The sequence below is a fragment of the Triticum urartu genome, chromosome 1A (assembly GCF_056163025.1).
Source record: "Triticum urartu cultivar PI428250 chromosome 1A, HENAU_Tu73, whole genome shotgun sequence".
Classification (NCBI taxonomy): domain Eukaryota; kingdom Viridiplantae; phylum Streptophyta; class Magnoliopsida; order Poales; family Poaceae; genus Triticum; species Triticum urartu.
In genome coordinates, this window is record NC_141873.1 from 5,102,382 (window position 1) to 5,124,032 (window position 21,651).

Sequence of the window (21,651 nt, forward strand, 5' to 3'; positions counted from 1 at the left end):
TGGATATAGCTGCTCAAAGCACATACCCTAGCTTTACTAATGTATGGCCTTTTGGTATTCCCTCGCAGGTACTTCATTCTCATTGATGACATATGGGATAAATCTGTGTGGAAGAATATTAGATGTGCTCTGATTGAGAATGAATGTGGTAGTAGAGTAATTGCAACAACTCGCATTCTGGATGTTGCCAAAGAAGTTGGTGGTGTTTATCATCTTAAACCTCTTTCTACTAGTGACTCAAGAAAGTTATTCTACCAAAGAATATTTGGAACTGAGGACAAGCGCCCACATATTCAGTTGACTAAAGTAAGTGAGAACATTTTGCAGAAATGTGGTGGAGTACCATTGGCTATCATTACACTGGCTAGTAAAAAGGAACATCAAAATGCATATACGTATTGGTACAAGGTGTACCAATCTATGGGTTCTGGACTTGAAAATAACCCTGACCTGAAGGACATGAGAAGGATACTATATTTGAGTTACCATGACCTACCACCAAACCTTAAGGCTTGTTTACTGTATCTCAGTTTGTATCCAGAGGATTATAAGATTAAGACCAAAGAGTTGATATGGAAATGGATAGGTGAAGGAATGGCTCGTGAAGAGCAGGGAAAGAGCTTGTATGAAGTAGGAGAGGAGTATGTTGCTGAGCTTATTAACAAAAGCTTGATCCAACCGATGCATATCAAATTTGCAGATAAGGCGAGCTCTTGTCGTGTGCACGATATGCTGCTTGACCTTATCACTTCCTTGTCAAATGAGGAGAACTTTCTCGCAACATTGGGTGGTCACCAGCCAATTTCACTTCCAAGCAAGGTCCGTCGACTGTCTCTCCAAACCAGTATCGAAGAGGATGTCAAACAAATGCCAACCCTGAGCAGCTTGTCCCATGTGAGATCACTTACTGTGTTCAGTAAAGACCTCAGTTTGTTGTCAGAACTTTCAGGTTTTCTTGTCCTACGTGCATTGGATTTAAGTGGTTGTGAGGAAGTGGGCAATCATCATATAAAGGACATTTGCAATTTATTTCACCTGAGGTATCTGAGTTTAAAAGGGACATCTATCACTGAGATCCCGAAAGAGATGAACAATCTACAACTTCTGCAACTGCTAGACATAAGGTCCACCAAAATGAAAAAATTGCCATCAACCTTTGTTCAGCTAAGACAATTGGTTTTCGTTGACATGTGTGATAGGATGGTCTCAACATTGCTTCTAAAAGCAATGTCCACCATGCCCTCCCTCTCTTCCCTTGCAATTGGATTAAGTGAACCAAGAGAGGAAGACCTCCGAATACATGGGAGCATGCCGTCTCTGCGTGACCTTTACATATATGTACTGTTAGAGAGAAAAGGCGCAGATAAAAGGTTAGTCATTGACAATGGTTGTCCCTTCCAGTCTCTGACAAGGTTCAGTATAAAGAGTTGCAACGCCATTGAGTTCATGTTTGCACAAGGAACCTCGCAAAAGCTCCAAATCCTGGAGTTAGAATTTTATGTTGAGAACACAAAAGACAAATTCGGTGATTTTCAGTTTGGTCTGGAGAACCTCTCTTCACTTGACCATGTCTATGTGGTTGCCCGTGGTGGTAGTAGTGATGGTGAGCTGATCGGTGCATTCCAGAAAGTGCTCGATATTAATCCCAACAAGCCCACACTGACGGTGAAGGAGGTAACTCCGCGCTGATTCACCCTTGCAAGCAACAGGCTTAGTTTTTTTACCCGCAAAAAAAAAGTTCAATGCGTTAGTAACTTAATTAGATTGTCTGCTTTTTACTACACTAGATAATACCCCGCGCGTTGCTGCGGGACATTTCAGATTTTATGGGTATATTAAAAACACATAGATAGGATGTAGGAAAAGCATCCAATGGAATATCCATATTTACATTTGAAATGTTGAAAAAAATACAATTTAATTTGTACAAACACGATGAGATTTAGCACCACTGTGGAAGCATTGAAATAATCCTAGTACACTCGGTTGGCCTATAATGACTTCAACGTAGGCATTTTTTTCACCTAAATGCAAATATTCAAACACGTGTATCAAGTCTTAAGCACTGAAAAAATAAAATGGACATAAAAAAACTATGGCCATCTAATAGTAGAACCTAAAGCACACATGCAACCTAGTTAATAGTCTCATCAAGCGATGCCAGCTCAAATATATGTTCCAGATATCAAAGGCTTGATGAATAACATGCGTACGTACATACATATTTTCAGGTATGTTGTTGCCTGAAAGTTCTATATTCTACTGTGAAGTCATCATGTCGATTCAATACCCAAATAGATGGTTCATGCGTGTGCATGCATGAGAGAGAGAGAGAGAATATGTATGTACGTATGAGGGAGAGAGAGACAGAGAGATGCAGGATTGTAGTTGCACGTAGTACGTTTCACCTGTTTTACTGTTTATTCCTTCCAATCAGCACCTTACATAAAATAAAACAAAACAAAGGGAGATGACAATGATCCATCGCTTCGAATCAAAGTTGTTTCATCTGTTCATTCCTTCCAACAATAATAAAGAAAACAAAATGAAGAGGGAATCAGAGCTTGTTGTTTCATGATTGCTGGCAGTTCCTGAATTAGAGAGGATTGTGGATGAGAAAGACTGACCGTACTTGCAGAGTTGCAGGTTGCAGCGCGAAATGACGCGGGTGGAGACAGAACAAATCCGCCTTCTAGAAAATGCTTCCTACCACGTACAAATCAGATCTTGCAACTGAAACTACATCATCATCGCTCAGATTTGAGGAAATAGAGAGGAAGGAGAGACCACACCTTTTGGTGGGATGACAATGGTGGGAGATGTGGCTCGCCTGGATCTCTGGTTGACACCGGGGCACGGGGCGGCACGGCAGGAGCACGCGGGTATTTGGTGGCGACCCCCATGAACTCTGGCCTGGCAGAGGCACCACAGCATCGGCACCACCATCGCTGCTGACGGTGAGGTGCGTATGGTAGCTTCGCAAAACTGATGAGGAAAGTATTGATTTGTTTGGGATGAAACTGGGCGGAGGAGACAAAGAACAGTGGGAAATAAGGAGGAGATGAAAAGCGTCGTTGACTGATAAAGTGGGAGGATACTAATGAAGTAGTCCATCTGTAATCTGTTACTCTTTGCTCAGTGGAGAAGATGAAGAGAATCCGTGGACTGCGTTAGAATACGAAAAGAGTTGTGGAAAATTAAGAGAATCCGTGGACTGCGGTAGAATACGAAAAGAGTTGTGGAAAATTAATCGCTTCAGTGGGGAGAAATTGGGAAGACGTCAGACTGACACGTGCTACGTTTTGTTTTCCATGGGCTTCCAGGTCGTTCACCAAACTAAAAGCAGCCACCTGGAACGTCCAAAACGTCCGTGTAGCACTGGAGGGCCGCTGGCCCGTCGCCCTTTTCAGTTGATAGTAACTAAAAGCTGATGTGGACGTGCTATCGATTTTCCCTTTCTCAGCGTGGGAAGGTTGTGCTTAGCTCTCTTAATTGAAAAAAGTGGTCTTGAGTGGGACTGCATGAGGTATGATGTGGCTAGATGCGATTGGATGATGACGTGGCTATGCTGCATGTTGAGATAAATCAAGTAGTGGGGGTGAACTTCTTAAGTATATAGGATTTGGTTACTTTGACACTTCAAATAGTAGTTCAGTCCGCGCAGCTTCATAGGCCAGTGACTTTAAAATGTGAAAATTTTCATTTAATTTAGTTTTACTCATTGCATTTTTATTTGACAATAACATAGTTTATAATAATTTATGTAAGTTGTACTGCGCTGCTGTAACCTTATAAAATAGTCTATAATAATGTGTGTAAGTTGTACTGCTGTAATATTGTAACCTTATGATTAGCCAGTCTATATTTCCTCTTTGTTCCACAGTATACAAAATCCTTCATGGCACGAATGATCTGGAGGATGAAAGTGTTGAAGGCAAGGTATAAATGTAAGCATTCGATTTAAGTGAATTATTGTGTTATTTGGCAGCAGGGGTTGTAAAACCATGAATACAAGCTCTTAAAATTGTGTCTATTATGTCGTAATTCTTATAAGAGTGGTAGATGTATAGTAAATATCTGATTAGGATGTCGTAAATGCTTGGATTGTAAACTGTTGCAGAAAAATATCACAAATTTTCGTACAAATTGCTGTAAACCTAGGGGTTTGTAGAGTAAGTTATTCTATTCATAGCGTGGCTGTTGGATGAATTATTATAGAATTCAAAATGATCATTCATAAGAACTTTGATATTTCTGACAAATTTCAGAAATGGTAGATATAAATTAGACATCGAAAGATACAACTTAATTCGTTTGGACGGGAGCTATCTAATGCGTTTTTGGTGGGTGCAGCTAAAAGAGCAGGAGAGCTGTCCATTGAGGAATAACCAGAGCTGAGGTGCTGCCCACGAAACGATGCTGGCGTCTTGGCTCTGTTTGTCTGAACATCTTCCCATAAGGATCAGTTGGTTTCATCGGCAGCTCTGCTTCTGACTCCATGAGGCGTATGTTCACGCTCTACTTGCTCCAGTTACTAGTTGCTTGTCTTCAACAGCAAGACCGTTCCAAAGCATTCCCTGGTCAAATAAGAAACGAAACCTTGTAATAGTGTGCCTTTTGTTTCGGGCGACAGGTTTCTTTCAAGTTTCAATCATTGACAGCTGTTCATCAGCACACCCTGATGGATGGAGTGGCATTGACCACAAATGGCAACATCAAATCAGTTTGCTGGAGATTCTGAAACCTTGTAACATGATTGGCTTCTCAAGCTTATTTTGGTTGATTAATAAACATTCCCATAGTAGTCGCTTCGCTTCAGTCTATTAACTAGCCTGAGCAAAATCACGCCACAAGTTATCAAAACGGCTGCACTAGTTAGAAATGCTAACATTATTTTATCCGTTCGATTATTTTGGTTCGTTTATCAACTAGTCAGAAACGCGTTTAAACGAGTCGAATCGGGCTCTTTTCAGACTTGGTAATTTTTAGTCAAGGATTAGTGAGAAAATTGTAGTTTTTAGCACAAATTTATAAAGTGGTAGTTTGTAGGCACGGTTCCACGAATTGTGATAGTTTTTTGTTAAATACTCATTTTAATCAGATTGACAAAATGTGGTCTGGCATGGCAGTCTTCTGCTAGAGTGAATCTGTTTATATTCTAGCTTCCGCAGCAACAGTTACTGCATGCAATTTCTGTGGATTAGCACAAAGACCCAAGACAAGTGACGAATATGGCTTTGGCAAGGTGTTGTGTTGGCAATTCTGAACTAACTGTAAACACTAGGCAGATTCAACCTACATTTTCGCTGAGAATAAAATGCATGTAAACTCGGTAGTCAAGCAATTGTATGACAGCCAAAGCAAAGGAAAATGCATGTAAACTGTCATCTATGTAAGGAGAAGATGATAAACGAACATTTTGATCCTGCTTGTATCGTTGGTTCTGCTACTGTGTTCAATACTCCGTATGAGGTAATAAGTTTTAAATAGCGGGCCGTGACAAATAGCGGCCGAAGCGTTACCATCCTCCAAACACTACAGCACGCTGAGGTAGCGTGCTATTTAGAATTATAATATTAACTCATACCAAACCAAATCCTAAGAACCGACAGTGCATCACCCAATGGTCCAATACTAGTACAATATCATTAGGAAGAACCGAAGAATATATGGTCTTATTATTAGTCACCACCACCATTGACTAGCAGAACACTAGTCTCACATCAAGATTCTGAGTTTGGACGGCAACTCCAGCATTGAATTGCTGTTGCTTGACATGCCCCGGAAGCAGGTTGACATATGCTCGACAGTGGTTATCAACTTGAAATGGTTCACACATGCTGGTCTGCTATTATGTGGCTGTGAAGTTTAGTATGAGTAGTACTGACCTGTAATCTATATCGGGCTGGAAGAAATCACGGCAGAAAAAAAAAGGAAACATCATAAAAATAATAGGTGATGATCAGCTGTTTATAAATTATTACTCCTCCGAGTTCTGTCAGCACGTTATTTGGAACGTGGCTTAACGGGATAGAGTCCGAAATAGCGAGACACATTCGCGTAGGAGTATGTGCTTTATTGTGGGCAGTCTGGAACTGCAGAAATGATTTGGTTTTTAACAGAAAAACAAATATTCATTTTTTTGCAAGTTATCTTCTGAGCCACTGCGTTGATCCGTATGTGGTCGCTACTCACTCCAATGGAGGCCAGTGAGCGTTTGGTTACTGGATCTATCCGTTGGAAGATGGTAGCACGGGATATATTCAACCGGTTTGAATGGCGGTCAGGTAGGATAGGCAATTAGTTTACCTGTCTTTCTTATGCCTGCCGGTTGTGGCTTTTTGTGGCTAGTTTGTTTCTGGCCCTTTGGCTCTTTGTGAGCTTTTCTTTATTTTATTTTGAGACTTTAAGACCTTGTCGAACTTATTTGCTTATTTATTTAAGTTGGCCGTATGCATCGTTCTGATGCAGAGGCCGGGGAGTCCCTCCTTTTCGAAAAAAAAAACTGTTCATAAATTCAGTAAGTAAAACAGAGTAGGTACAAGTGTCAACCAGGCGTAGCACAAACATATACGTAAACAGATGGATGTCGGTCGTCTAGGCTGTATTGTCTGTACTGAATATTTTTTTTCGAAAAAGGGAGACTCCCCGGCCTCTGCGTCTGTACTGAAATATTATTAGCAAATCATGCATGATGAAATCAATGTTCCTGAATTGTTCAAGATTACACAGTCCAACAATTCTTACATGCAGCGCACCATGCTCCGAGACAGGGACTCTCCAGAAGACAAGAAGAGGTGACGGGCGTGTTTGGCGCACTGTTTTGGATACCGAGCGAAATTCCGAGATCTCGCGCGGTTACCGCCCTCCCTCGAGAACTACGCATACCGAGCAAAAAATCTCGAATAATTTGAAAATTTTGAATTCAAACGCTCACAGCAGAGTTAAATACAGGTCATCTCTTATCCAACCGTAGAGCTACTTGCGGCCTAGTGGTAAAGCCAACCTTTTGTAAGCTGCTAGACGCGGGTTCTTTTTGAGGATGCAAAAGTTAAAAAACACTACTAAATTGTGGGGCGAACAAGGTTCGAACTTGGGACTTCTGCACAGATGGTAGCTGCTGCCGAATAGCCACTAGGCCAAAGAAGAGTTAGTGATATTTTGGACAGATAAACCTATCTATATCTACTTCAAAAAAAATTGAATTCAAAATTTGATTTGAAATTTCGTGCGAAATTTTTCCGGAATTTCGTGGTTACCGTGGTAACCGCAAATTCCGGTGCCCCACGAGAAAAAAGGTTCACTCGGGATCCAAAACCTTGGTTTGGCGAGCTCGCCTGGGAGGGGCGTGCTTGGCGGACGGAGGCACTGGCTTATACGCGTGTTGGCAAGAACCCCGGGGGCAGGAGGGGAAGTAAGCCAGCTTGCCAGGGGAGAAGGATACGCCGGCATCATGGCAGCGGTGGCCTCGTCTCGTCTTGTCCCCGTCTTGTTCTTGCGGCGTGCACCTTGTCTCGTTCTGCGAGGTCCAGCTCGAGGGAGGTGGATTCTGCAGGACTTGCGCGATCGGGGTGGCCTGGTTCGGCGAAGAAGACAACCAACAATCCTCCTCGCCATTATAGATAACGAGCTGAGAAAAAAAAAGGAATGAGCATGTATATTGTTTGCGGAAATGCAATTAAGCCAAAATATACAGAAGAAACCTGGGAGAAAGGACTCACTTGATTGATAGGTTTGAAGAGTGGGACGGTTGGGATGGGTGTCCACTGCATGCCTCAGCACAGCGTCCGCTTCCTCGTTGCACTTATCTGAAGTGCTGCCTTTCTCAACCCAAAGGCAAACCGTGACTTGCTGGAGGGAAGGGAGGTGCCCCATGCCGACAGACAGGTCACCACCGGCAATATCTGACGCTCGGGCTGTGAAGTGCATGATTTCAAGCCTTGGCATAGCTCCACGTGGAAACATGGATGGCACCGCGTGAAAATTGAAGAAGCGGCACTCTCTCAGACATGGGAATGCATTAGCGCCAACGACGAACGTTTCGACATGAGTGGGCTGAGCTTGGCTGGTCCACAGCCAGAGAGAACGAAGAGCAGGAAGCTTCCCGAGGATCTGAATGTCAACTTCTGGCTGCAACCTGTCCACTGAAATTCCCATGGAGGAGAGGAGGGGAAACGATGATGAATTAACCCACCTAGGCAATCTGGTGGTGCATCTAATAAACCAAAGGTATCGAAGCTGTGGGGTGGGCACCCAACCATCCCTGCTGACATCAGACCTTGCATTCCCTACACCGTAAATTGTCAGACGCTGCATTTTCCGCAGCTTGCCCAGAGACACCACGAAAGAATTACACATGCTCTCATCGTTCCCATTCCAAAAAAGATAGAGCACTCTCAGCTCGACCAGTTGCCCTAGCTCTTTCACATCCACCAATTTTCCTTTCAGCTCTTCTAAGGACGTCAGGTTCCCGATCCCAGCTGGCAACACTGAATTGGCTACATCTAGGAACATCAAACGTCTTAGACGGACAACACTTGACAGAATCACTGCTACACTTGATCCATTATCTGCTAAGTCGAGTGTCTCCAAAAACTGTAGTTTTCCTATTTCCACAGGGAGCTCACGAACATGAGTTCTTCTTAGCCCCAGATACCTTAGGTGTAATAAATTCTTAATATACCTGAGATCAACATCGTCGGGGTTTCTCCCAAAATCACAACCTTCTAAATCCAATACACGTAAAACTTGAAAGCATGAAATATTCTGGATTAGATCAATATCTGCTTTAAAGAGAACAACAGACCTCACTTGTGGCATACTTGTGGCATCAACCAGATTGGTGCTGGGCTCTGACATGCTATTTTGAAAAGATAATCTGCGACTCTTTCTGTGTGAAATAGATTTGCTTTGCTGTGTACCACTACCATCTAATATTGTAGCAAAGTTTTGTTCACTGGACAGGGAACACAACAGATCAAGCACCATATCATGCACGCGACAAGCTTCAACCTTGCCTGCAGCATTAACATGTACAGGTTGAATCAAGTTTCTATTTGCGAGCTCGTTGAAGTAACTCTCTCCGAGCTCAAATAATGCAGTTCCTTGTTTTCCACCTTGCACAAACCCTTCGGCTATCCACATCCATATTAACCAGTCTCTCCTTATCTCAAAATCCTCTGGAAATATACTGAGATATAACAAACAAGTCTTCAAATGGGAAGGTAAATCGTAATAACTAAAGGACAATATTCTCTGCATGTCCTTCCCACTACCACCTTCTGCAAGTCCACGACCAATAGAACCAAGTATGTTGTCCCAATGATACTTTGGCTTTATGTGTTGATCTCGACCATTGCTAGCTAAAATACTAGCAATAGTGATGATGGCTAGTGGTACTCCACCACATTTCTTTAAGATTGCCTTAGATAATGACTCCAATTCAGCAGGACACTTACTTCCTTGAGGAAATATTCTTTTGTAGAAGAGTCTTTCGGAGTCATCCTCAGTAAGAGGTTTCATCTGATATATTATATCGTCACCAGAAAAGCAACATGCTCTAGAGATACTGCCTATGCGGGTGGTAGTAATTAGAGTGAATTCCAGTTTTTACCCCCTATTTTGACATTTTTGACACTACTTACCCCATTTAGCAAAATTTCATCCATTTTACCCCATTTAACAAAAATTCTGCCACGATTTACCCTGTTTAAAATTTCATGAGTGTTCTGGCAGACAGGTCCCAATTGTGAAGTCTAGCTGGCATGCCACATCGATGGTTTTTTCCTGCTTATTTTTCTCTCTCGTGAACCAGTCCTCACGGCTTCTCCCGACCGGACCGGCCTAATGGAGGTCACTTGCGTCTCGTCCAACTCATAATGCCTGAGTCGACCACGCTCCTTACTCACGCCTAATAGATTGCATCGCCCGTCCAGGCTTCTGCCCTCACGTACCCGTCAGGCTCGCTCGAACTTATGGTTAGGGATTGTCAGGCAACGGCAGCGGCGTGATTTCATACCTCCTCGAGCGGCGTTATATATGGTCGTGACATCAAGGCAAGAAATGACCCCGTGGAATCCGGCTCCGTCAATCTCGCCGACGTCTGGGCGCGACATCAAGGCAAGAAATGACCCCATGTAATCCGGCTCCATCAAGCTCGCCGATGTCGGCGTGGGCGCGTCCATGTACATGCCCCCATCAGGTTGTGCTCGGTTGCAGATCTATGGGGGCCGCTCGTCCAACAAATCAGCGAGGTTGATGAACAAGCAAGCCCTCACGTCGTACCCCATTCCACATGATTTTGACCATCTCCATCATATGTGTATTATGAAGTTTTCCTGACTCATGCATTGGCCGGTGAGGGTGTTTGATTCAGACAGAATTAAAATGCTTATTAGAAGATCACGTGTATACATATCACCCATCTATAACTGACGTACATTGATTTAAAGTTTTTTCACCATTTTGAATATTGTTGAAATCCTTTTTTTCTTTGTTTGCAGCGTGTGTGTGATTCGAAGGAAGGCGAACAATGTGTGCTATGAATATTGGAGGCCAGAGTGGTGCGGCCCAACTTATGCCTTGTGCGTTGGACGCGAGCGACCTGCTCTAGCGATCATATCAGGCCAGCCCAGTCGAGCGAAGCTGCGAGGACTGGTTCAACATGGAGAAAAATAGGTAGGTAAAAACTGTTGATGGGGCATGCTAGGTGGACCTAACAATTGGGACCTGCTCATCAGAATGCTCGCAAAATTTTAAAATGGGTAAATTGTGGCAAAACTTTTGCTAAATGGGGTAAAATGGATGAAACCCTGCTAAATAGGGTAATTAGTGTCAAAAACATCAAAATAGAGGGTAAAAACCAGAATTCACTCTAGTAATTACTCGACTACCGAGACAGTTGTCGGAGAAAGCACACTTGATAAATTCCCATGCTTCTTCATCCCATATGTCATCAATTACAATGAGGTACCTGTAATATTTTTGAGCATTAGTTTGAAAATCAACCAACATAACTAGGTCTATATATGTTTTGTCCAGAAGTCAGCAACAAATTGATTAAGAGGTGGTATTGCTATCTCAAATTGTTTTAAAGAAAAGATTAATCTGTCAAAAACATATACTGTGCATAATTGGACGCTGCATATAGAACACAAAAGTCACGCATAATAAGCGTCCACTTAATAAAACCAAAATAAATCTTCTTTGGGACACGATATTCACTAGCTAGCATTGCTTGCTCTCCTGGGAAGAATAATGATAATCATTTGCTGCTAGGTACGTACCTCTTGTCCTGAAGAAACTTCCTCAATTCATCGAGGAGTTGTTCATGATCCCTCGCAACTTCATTGATGGTTGTGTACATGCTCTTGTCAAGTTCATGTAAGATCTTCTTGAAAATCTTGGTCATGTCAGGATTCCGAGACACGGAAACAAAAGCTACACTATCAAACTGCACTTTGATCTTGTCGTACACAGCTTTGGCGAGAGTTGTCTTGCCCAGTCCTCCAGATCCAACTATAGACATGGTCCTTAATTGGCCCTTGGACCTCTGATTGCCGTCACACAGCTTCTTGATCAGCTCATCTCTTAAGTGATCTATCCCAACGAGCTCTGTGACATGTTTGTACACCGCCTTCAGGCGAGGGTCAACGGCATCACCATTACCGTTGGCGTGCTCCTCAATCATATACCTTTGGCGCAGGTCGCCCAACTCCTTGGCGAGCCACTGAGCTTCTTCAATGGCATCTGAGATATGATGAAGAGCCTTACCCTTGTTAAATAGTTTGGTGGCCCTTTTGAGGAACTTCTTGACTCTGTTCTTCATGTTGGTGGAGCCACGGTCATGACCGACGTCCTCCACGCGCACAATAAAAGTGTCCACCGCGTCCTCCATATGATAGGAGAGCTCCCTCACTTTGCCCGCCCAGATGAGGACCTGCTCGTCAAACTGCTCCGGTGGCTTGGTGCCGATCTTGCGTAGAACGGCGTGCATCATCTCCAACTCTGTGATCAGAGACTTGACGCTTTTCCTCACGCGTTTCTCTTGGCTGTACTCGTCCAAGAGTAGGCTGCCGAGCTTGTTGATCAAGGGGGTCATGGCCCCTGCCGCGACATCCATGGCTTGGATGAGGAGGGGTGTGTTTTCTTGCTGTGGTGGTCTGGTGGAGGAGTTGGTGCTAATGCTAGAGCTGAAGAAACGGGGGAGATGATGGGTTGATTGATAAGAAGGGATCCAGCTACAGATGGATGGTGGTGGTGCAGCAGTCCATGTGCGAGTGACCCCTCCACCTTGCTGTGCTATCGGTTTCCCATTGCATCCAATGCTTTGTTAAAAGTGCAAGGAGATAAGATTCGGAGCCAGATGCTTTGTTTGCTAAAAGCCCCAAGGAGATAAAGATGCTTTGTTAAAAGCCGCCGGTGCTGTCTCCTCTCTCGCTAGTCGCTACACTTAGGGCATCTCCAGCCGCGCCTCCAGGAAGGCCTCCCCAGGCGTTTTTCTTGCGCCGGCGCCGAAAAATCGGCCCAGTCGCGCCCCAGGAGCCCGATTTTCGCCGTCCTGGGCCGAAAACAGCGCCGGCGGACCTAGGCCGAACCCGGCGCGCTGGGGGCGCCGGGCGAACTTTTTTGGCGCGAAAAAGCCGCGGGCCCGCCGCGTCAGCGACACGGCTCTCTTCTCGCCCCTTCGTCGTCCTCATCGCCTTGTTTCCCGCGGCGAATCAATGCCAAAGCTGCCGCGCTGCCGCGCCGGTCAGCCTGCGCCATTGATGCCTCACGGGCGGCGCAGTGAAGGCCGGACGACGCGCGTCCCTCGCCCTCCCTCGCCCTCCACGCGTACACACGGCGGCCACGCGTACGGGCGGCATCTCGGCCTATATAAGACGCGCACCAGCGTGCTCGGCGATCACACTCTCTCGCCGTCGTCGTTCCTCCCTCTCCTCTCTCTCGCCGTCGTCGTTCCTCCCTCTCCTCTCTCTCGCCGTCGTCGTTCCTCCCTCTCCTCTCTCTCGCCGTCTCCACCCATGGCCGAGCGCTTCCCTGGTGACGGCGCGGCGGCGAACGGCTTCGGCCGCCACCATCTCCACGAAGACGAGGCTCGCCTCCTTTACGAGGCCGGGTACCCGGTCCCATCGGACATGCGGGTGCCCGGCGCGTGGAGGATCAGCGCCGGCGGCGTGCTGGTGCCACCACCACCCACCGGGGTGGCGTGGCATGCGGAGATCACACGCATCCGCGCGTCCCTGCCGCGGGCGGCGAGGGAGGGGCCACGGTACGTCCCCGACAGCCCGCTCTGGGAGCCCTACTTCCGCCGCCGTCACGCCGAGCAGCTCGAGGCCACCAACGGCATCGTGCCCTCCGGCAGGCTCAACTCCAATGGCCAGCGCCGGTGGTGGGGCGTGCCCGGGCGCACGTTGGAGGCCGTCCTCGAGTACATCGAGGACGGCAACACGCCGCGCCTCAAGTACCCCGATCCCCCGTCCTTCTCACGCCGCCGGGGAAGCTCCTGGACCCCGAGGCGCATGGAGACTGGGGGGTCCTCCTCGTCGTCCGGCGGCTCGCCCTGCCTCCGCCCCGTCAAGCCGGAGCCCCAGGGCACGCCGGTCAGTGCCCGCACGCGCAGCTCCGGCGTCCGCATCGGCGCCAACGCCTCCCCACCCACCGGCCGCTTCGTCCTCGTCAAGCCCAAGCCGGAGCGCGGCCTCCCCGCGGAGTACGAGGAGATAGCCCGGCGCGGCATCTCCGACGAGGACGCCCTGCGGTGGGCGCGGGACGACTACCTCCGCGACGAGATGGTCCGGCAGCGCCGGGCCCTGGAGGAGATCGCCGCCCGCAAGCGTGGCGCGAGGACGAGCACGGCATCGTGGTCCTCGACAGCGACGACGACGACGACGCCCCCGGACCGTCCAACCCGCCGCGCCAACCGGGGGAGGGATGCAGCAGGGACGGCGGAGGCGCAGGCGGGGCCGACGACGACGACGACGACGACGGCGGCAACTACACGCGGTTCTACCGCCTCCTCGGCATGTAAACCGCGTGGGCGGGCGGCGAGGGAGACGGCGGGGGTAGCCCGCGGAAGTTTTTTTCTTCTTTTGTAAAATATGTTTAAGTTTGAACGAACTCGCCGATGTTTGCGTTAAATTTCAGTCGTGTTTGCGCCGTATTTGAATTTTAGAAAAAACGTGGGCGCCGCGACTGGGGGGGCATCACGCCCCCAGTGCACGGTTTAGCGCCGGCGCGCCCCAGGGGGCGATTTTTTGCCCCTCCTGGGGGGCCAACGGCTGGAGATGCCCTTAGGGCATCTCCACCGTCCCACCAGGAAGGCCCCCCAAGCACTTTTTTTAGCGCCGGCAGCAAAAAATGCTTCCAGTCAGGCCCCCACGACCACGTTTTTCGCCGGATTTGGCTAAAGTTACGGCCGGCGCGCGCAAGTGAAACCCAGGAAAGCGGGAGGCAGCTGGGGGCACCGGCGCGATACTTTCTCTGCCAAAGGCCCACTGCCAGCGTCTCTAAATCTCTCTCTCCTTTTCCTGGCTTGGCCCACCATGTGATGCATGCAAAAAAAAGCTCTCTCCCGCATGCCCGCCTCGCTCCTCTGCTCTCTCTCCTCTGTCCTCTGCTGCTCGCTCCGGCGATCCTAGACGCCCTCTACCGGCGAGCCGGCCCCGTCTCCCCTCGCTGGCCTCGCCTACATCTCCCCGGAGGAGCCGCAAGCGGCCGGCTCCGTCTCCCGTCACCGGCCTCGCCCGCATCTCCCCGGAGGAGCCGCAAGCGGCCGGCCCCGTCGCCCGTCGTTGGCCCCCCGTCGCGCCTCCCCGGAGCAGCCGCGTCGTGCTGCTACGGCTCGTCTCCGAGCGTAGCTAGCGGCTAGGCGGACTACTGGGAGCTCGCAGAGCATGACGGGCAGCTCGACATCGAGCCGTTCTTCGTTCATGGCGGACGGCAGAGCCGATGGTTGCGGCCAGCTAGCTAGAGGAGGAGACGGAGCTCAGGAGGGGAGGCAGGAGCGGCGGTGCTCACCAGAGGAGCTCAAGGGGGCTCGGCGAGGAGCTCAGTAGCAGTAGCCGGCCTTGTGGCCGCGGCTGCTGCTGCTCGTCTTCCCGTCTCCCCCCTGCTCGAGCGAGGCTGCTGCTCGTTGAGGGAGCGCGCCGCGCGGAGTCGCGCAGGGCTGCGAGGGCGGGGAGGGGAGAGAGGACAGGACGCGGCTGCGCGCGCCGTGGCGTTGAGGCGGGCGGAGATGTGGGAGCGAGCACGGCAAGGTGGTGGTCGCGCAGGGAGGCGGGAGAGAGCGAGAGGGAGGAGAGAGCGAGAGCGAGCGAACGGCGGCTTCGGCCATGGCGTCCAGGGAGCGAGTCAGAGAGCAGGGGGAGAATGAGGTGTCGCCATGCATGCGAGCAGGCAGGAGGCGTGGCGCGCTCGGGGCCGGTTGGGGAGGACGACGGCTGGGAAAGTTCTCGATCCCATGCCAAATATTTCACTGGGCCAACCCCAAGAAGCAAAAAAAATGCCGGCTGGGGAGCACAACGGCTGGAGATGCTCTTAGTCTCACATAATCCATAAACAAAGACAAGGATGCAATGGGTTAGTTAATTAGCACAAGTGAAAACGTACGAAAGTCTTATGTGTTAATTAGCAGTGACTTTAAATATCATGTACAATAACTTGACGCAAAGTCTGTTTAAAGAACTATACGTTCGAGAGGCGTTGTTGTATTGAATTATAATTATTTACTTAAGTGAAAGCAGGAGATGAAGAATACGGGATAAGGATACAACAAGCACAGATAGCACGTGTAAAGAATCAATCAATACTTCAATAGTACATGATCAGAAATTTTGGGAGAAGTGTTGAGGTAGAAGTTTCACGCCAATGTTTTCGATAAAATCCTGTCTTTTTATTATTCATTAAAGTGTTTTAGGTTAATTATATTTTTCAAAGAGAACATATCTAAAATGATTAAAATGAACTTAAATATTATTTGGATTTTCATATGCCTACCTTAAGACGAGGTATGTCGTCCAGCTACACTCGAGTCTGCAATGCATGCTAGATAGTAGCCACGTTGCAAATCTAGCCAGGCTTGCATTTCCGACTATGATGCAACGGGAGAAAATATATATAGGTAAGTATCGCTCATCTTGTATATTAAAATTTAAGTCAGGATTCCGAGAATCTTGGTCAAGTCAGGATTCCGAGACACGGAAACAAAAGCTACACTGTCAAACTGCACTTTGATTTTGTCATACACTGCTTTGGCGAGAGTTATCTTGCCCAACCCGCCAAATCCAACAATAGACATGTTCCTTAAGTGGTCATCGGACCTTTGATCACAGTCACACAGCTTCTTGATCAGCTCATCTCTTATGTGATCTATCCCAACAAGCTCTGTGACATCTTTGTACACCGCCTTCAGGCGAGGGTCAATGGCATCACCAGTACCCTTGGCTTGCGCGTCAATCATATACCTTTGGCGCAGGTCACCCAACTCCCTGGAGAGCCGCTGAGCTTCTTCAATGTCATCGGAGATCTGATGAAGAGCCTTTCCCTTGCTAAACAGTTTGGTGGCCCTTTTGAGGAACTTCTTGACTCTGTTCTTCATGTTGGTGGAGCCACGGTCATGGCCATGGTCCTCCACGCGGACGATGAAATTGTCGACGGCGTCCTCCATATGGTAGGAGAGGTCCCTCACTTTGCCGGCCCAGATGAGGACCTGCTCGTCGAACTGCTCCGGCGGCTTGGCGCCGATCTTGCGTAGAACGGCGTGCATCATCTCCAACTCCGTGATGAGAGATTTGATGCCGGTCCTCACGCGTTTCTCCAGCTTGTACTCGTCACCGAGTAGGCCGCCGAGCTTCTTGATCAAGGGGATCATGGCGGCCTCCATGGCTTGGACAAGGAGGGGTGTGTTTTCCTGCGGTGGCGGAGGAGTTGTGCTTGTTGGTTCTAATGCTAGAGCTGAAGAAACGGAGGAGATGGTGGATTGATGGGGATCCAGCTACAAATGGATGGTGGTGGTGCAACACTCCATGTGCTATGAGCCGTCAATCCCTTACGTGGGTTAACAGTGCCAATGAGATAAGATTTGGAGCAGCGTGGTCCATCCTCGCACATCACATGTGCATGGTTTTCTAACTAAAGTTTCAAACTGTGCTGGAGTGACTTTTCTTCACGATTAGGTGTGTGTAATTAGAATATGCGTTGTATGTGTAATTAGACTTTTCTAGGTTTGCTTGCCATCACAAAATGATGGCCATCCATATCTGATCATGAATGCTTGGTCTGATTTAGAAGATAAGACTGGTCTTTTTTTTTACAGGAGAGAAAATTCTTCAAATATTTTTTTTCCACGTGGTGCTGATTTTTTTTGGAAGATATATGATGCTGATAGGAGCCTCTCTACCGTACCCTTGGATGCTACTTCCTCGAGTCAAGTGGTACCCTGGTGAGTGGTGACCACCGTGTCACATGTCATGTTCTACATGAATTCATCTTGGTAAGTAATCCTAGTGGATTTTTTTTCTCTTTCTTTCTTTTTCGAGAAGGAGGGTTAAACCTACTGACATTGGCATCTATGGATGCATGCAACCATAAAATTGCTAAGATGTATGTGAGGCGACACCATGGAAGTCATGAACAAGCAGCATAAATTAGAAGACTTGGTAAATTCTACACTTACCGCAATGAGTCACACATATTCCATAGGCAATAGAGTCATGCAATAATGGAAGGTTCTATTGCAAAAGTGGTTTCGCTATTTGATTCCATATTCGTGGTTCGTCGACTCTAGGGGCATGCCAACTTTTCTCCATGTGCTTGCCACCACAAATGAAGGAGGCCACTCATACATGAATGATCTGTCAGATTCACAACGTAAGACTCATCCACGCTGAAGCGATGGCAACAGTGAGCGTCGCCAACAGCGTGGAAGTTTCCCAATAATTCTAGCTAGGTGATGTGGTCCTACAATTGTCACTGGAATTAGGCTAATCATGAAATGGAGATGTATACAGATTGATATACGAATTATGGATTTTTTTTATTCTTTTGAGAAATATCTATCCAAATATTTGAACTCGAGAAGGATAACGAAATAACCGTTCGTGGTGGTGTGTTCGAGGGAAGGTAAATAATCTGAAACATAAGGGCTGTCAGCAGCTGGACTTATCGATCGTCAAGAGATCCATGGCCATGGCCGGCAGCAGCAACTTCGTTGAGTGAGCCTTGTTCCATAGCAGAACCCAGTTTGTTGCATGGGTTTCGGTTCATTTCAGTTCCAAGACTTGCCTCGAAGTCTAAACCTACTGCTACCGGTCAGTACATGTTTCTAGTCCATAAGCAATAGACCATTTCAACAATAACTGAAGCTTCTATTGTAGAATGCGATTTTGCCATTTGATTCCCTGTCCGCAGTCCTCGACTCTAGATGCATCCCGACTTCTCTCCATCTGCTTGCACCCATAGAGTGACGGAGGCCGTCCATACATGATCATGAATCCTTGGTCCGATTGAGGCGATAAGATTCACCCCCCATGAGACGACGATGGCAAGTAAAAGCATATCAACAGTCACCGGTCGTCCGCGGGTCAGCCAATAATTCTAGCTAGATACATTGGTCCTACAAATAATTCACGTACTATTTCCAAGCATCCAATGTTCCTATACAAAAGAAGAAAACTGTCCATCTGCTTGCACCCATATATAGAGTGACGGAGGCCGTCCATACATGATCATGAATCCTTGGTCCGATTGAGGCGATAAGATTCACCCCCCCCCCCCCCCCCCCCATGAGACGACGATGGCAAGTAAAAGCATATCAACAGTCACCAGTCGTGCGCGGGTCAGCCAATAATTCTAGCTAGATACATTGGTCCTACAAACAATTCACGTACTATTTCCAAGCATCCAATGATCCTATACAAAAGAAGAAAACTGTCCACATATTTTTTTTCCACATGATGCTGATTTTTTTGGAAGACATATGGATCTGATAGGAGCAGCTCAACCGCACCCTCGGTTGCTACTTTCTTGAGTGAAGTGGTACCATGGTGAGTGGTGACCACCACGTCACATGTCCTGTTCGACGTCAATTTGTCTTGATAGTTTTTGAGCCGAAACCGTAGAACAATCGTTCTATGGTATTTTCAATATTAATAAATAAAACAAAGTACAAAGTACAATTACAAAGGCTAAATCAGCCAGACTAAAGTGTATGAACCAACACCAGTTTTGGGAAACATGTGAGAATTTAGAGATTCTGTATTATCCAACTGGTCAAATCGGCTTTCTTCTGCTTTGCTCGAAGTCTAGTAGTTTCAAGTCCTTCTCCCGCAAAAAAAAAAGTCCTTCTCTGAGATAATGCTTCCAAGTTCCATAGTGCATCGGTGCCTTTCTGATAATTTTGTCATTCCTGGTCATCCAGATGCTCCAACAGCCCATAATTACCACTTCCTTAGCAATCTCCTTTGGATTTTCACTAAGAGTGAACATGACCTCATCATAGGTCAATGTACCTCTCTATTTATACGGAACAATCCTATCCCAGCAGTACCCAGCAAACTGGCAGTCCCAGAATAGATGAATGCTTGTTGGTCGATGTACCTCTATGTTTATTGGTCTTGATAAGTAGCTCTAGTTGATGTTTTTCATTCATTAATTATTTCTTTGTTTTTCTGAGAAGCAGGATTACACCTCTTGGTTTTTTCAACTATGGATGCATGCAACTATATATTCCCTCCGTTTTGACATATAAGTCTTTCTAAAGATTTCAACAAGTGAATATATACGGAGTAAAATGAGTGAATTTACACTCTAAAATATGTCTACATACATATGTACGTTGTTGTCTATTTGAAATGTCTAAACAGACTTATATTTAGGAACGAAGGGGGTAAATTATTGAAAGAGCTGCGAGGCAACAAGGTCAAAGTTGCCAACAAACAAAATAAATTAGAAGACTGATAAATTCTAAATGTACTGCTACCAGTCAGCACAAATTGCAGTCATCGGCAATAGATTGAAGGTTCCGTTTGCAGTCATCGGCTCTAGAGGCAGCTCGACTTCTCTCGATCTGCTTGCACTACCTGCCATACAAGGACATTGATGGTCTCAAAATGAGTCAGATGCATTCCCACGCGACCTATCACGGTACAACTAGATTGTTCGTGGTGCTTCTACTACTCAAATTAAATGGGTCATCGCAAAATGAGTTTGATGCATTCCTACGGCACCTATCAGAGAAATTGCAATAGTGGGCTATAAGCCCGCTTACATGACAGGTTTACTTATGTGGAGGAGAGAAAGAAGAAATTTTTTGAAGGAGTGAGCTTTTATGAAAGAGCCATGCTCTACGCGTGCTCCTAGGCAAAAGCATTTAATGAGAGAAAAAGAGATAGAGAGAAAGTGAAAAGGAAATGTGAGCTTATAGCCAATCTTATAGCCCACTCTATTGTATGACCAATTAACAATGCTAACTGTTGGTTATATGACATGTCCATATAGTCAGCAGCTGGCTATACTATTAATCATGCTCTCAAGCTACAACTAGATTAGTCATGATGCTTCTACTACTCCACGTAATGGGTGTTTTCAAAATGAGCCATGGCACCTCGATTGATTGTGGTGCTTGTACCACTCCAATTAATTAGTGGTCTCAAAATGAGCCATATGTGTTCACATGGTACCTATCAAGCCACAACTGGATTGATGGTGGTGCTCCAATCCCGCTGGATCTATCGATGGACCGGGCCCCAATCATAGAACGCTATGTTCACCTGTTCAGGGGGCCAATCACCAAATATGGTGATCCAAGTTATCATGGTGCTGACATGAGCAAGGATGACGTCATGAAGATCGGTTGTCATAGAGGAGCTTCACTGCGTAAACATTAGACTGTCATAGATGAAGCTTCTCCTTCTTCCTAAATGACAGTGGTGGTCTGGATTGCGTTCCTCCTGGCCCACGGACGCCATGTCGATAGGGCATAAGAAATTACATGCATCATCGTTTTATTCAAAACAGAAATTTCATGTGGTATTATTTGGTAGTCATGCGAAAGGATTCATGACCTGTAGGGTGGTCCAAAGGTTGTCTGGCAGACTAAAAAATAAAAGGATTCATGACGTTGGTACTTCATTTCGGCGCATGAGGGTCACTTGTGTTGCAAAGCTAACCCTCCATGTCACGTCTTCCCGTCATCTCTATATGCTATGTTTATTGTTGGATCCTCAACTTGTAGTGTTTTGATGCATGGGTAAAGTAGTCATTTGCGCAATATGCGGTCTTGTCAAAGGGAAGAACAGGATCCATATTACAAGTGACATCCTCAATTAGCGTATCTATGCAGTCCTGTAGATGTGCCATACTACATGTGTTGATACACCCAAAGAACCAGATCCGCTACGGTGCTTTGACGTGTCAGCTATTAAATGTGATATCACAGGGTTCTGTCATTTACATTGTGCGCTCTCAGGTTATACCGTAGCCCAAGGTGTCTACACGGAGGCACCAGACTTCAGTTGGTAGCTAGGTTGCTTTATGATAGCTGTCCATTGATTTCTGATGTGACATGACATGATTTCTGATGGGCCACATTGGGTACCACTAGTAGAAACAGGCCTTTAGTCCCGGTTTCAGAGGGCCTTTAGTCCCGATTCT

At 46.8% G+C, this 21,651-nt stretch overlaps 3 protein-coding genes across 4 annotated transcripts in view; 1 reads left to right on the forward strand and 2 right to left on the reverse strand.

The window, feature by feature from the left end:
• The window catches only part of LOC147988184 (disease resistance protein RGA5-like), a 120,260-nt gene that overhangs the window by 50,825 nt on the left and 47,784 nt on the right, over positions 1-21,651 (reverse strand). The window lies entirely within an intron of this gene.
• LOC125540952 (disease resistance protein Pik-2-like) lies at positions 40-1,793 on the forward strand. Its single transcript, XM_048704469.1, has one exon. The coding sequence runs from the start codon at positions 40-42 to the stop codon at positions 1,687-1,689; it is 1,650 nt and encodes a 549-aa protein (XP_048560426.1). The 3' UTR covers positions 1,690-1,793.
• LOC125541502 (disease resistance protein RGA5) lies at positions 6,902-17,097 on the reverse strand. Its single transcript, XM_048704898.2, has 5 exons — positions 16,320-17,097; positions 11,286-11,549; positions 10,884-10,972; positions 7,722-9,593; positions 6,902-7,630 (listed from the first exon to the last, which is right to left on the reverse strand). The coding sequence occupies exons 1-5, from the start codon at positions 16,880-16,882 to the stop codon at positions 7,617-7,619; spliced, it is 2,802 nt and encodes a 933-aa protein (XP_048560855.2). The 5' UTR covers positions 16,883-17,097; the 3' UTR covers positions 6,902-7,616.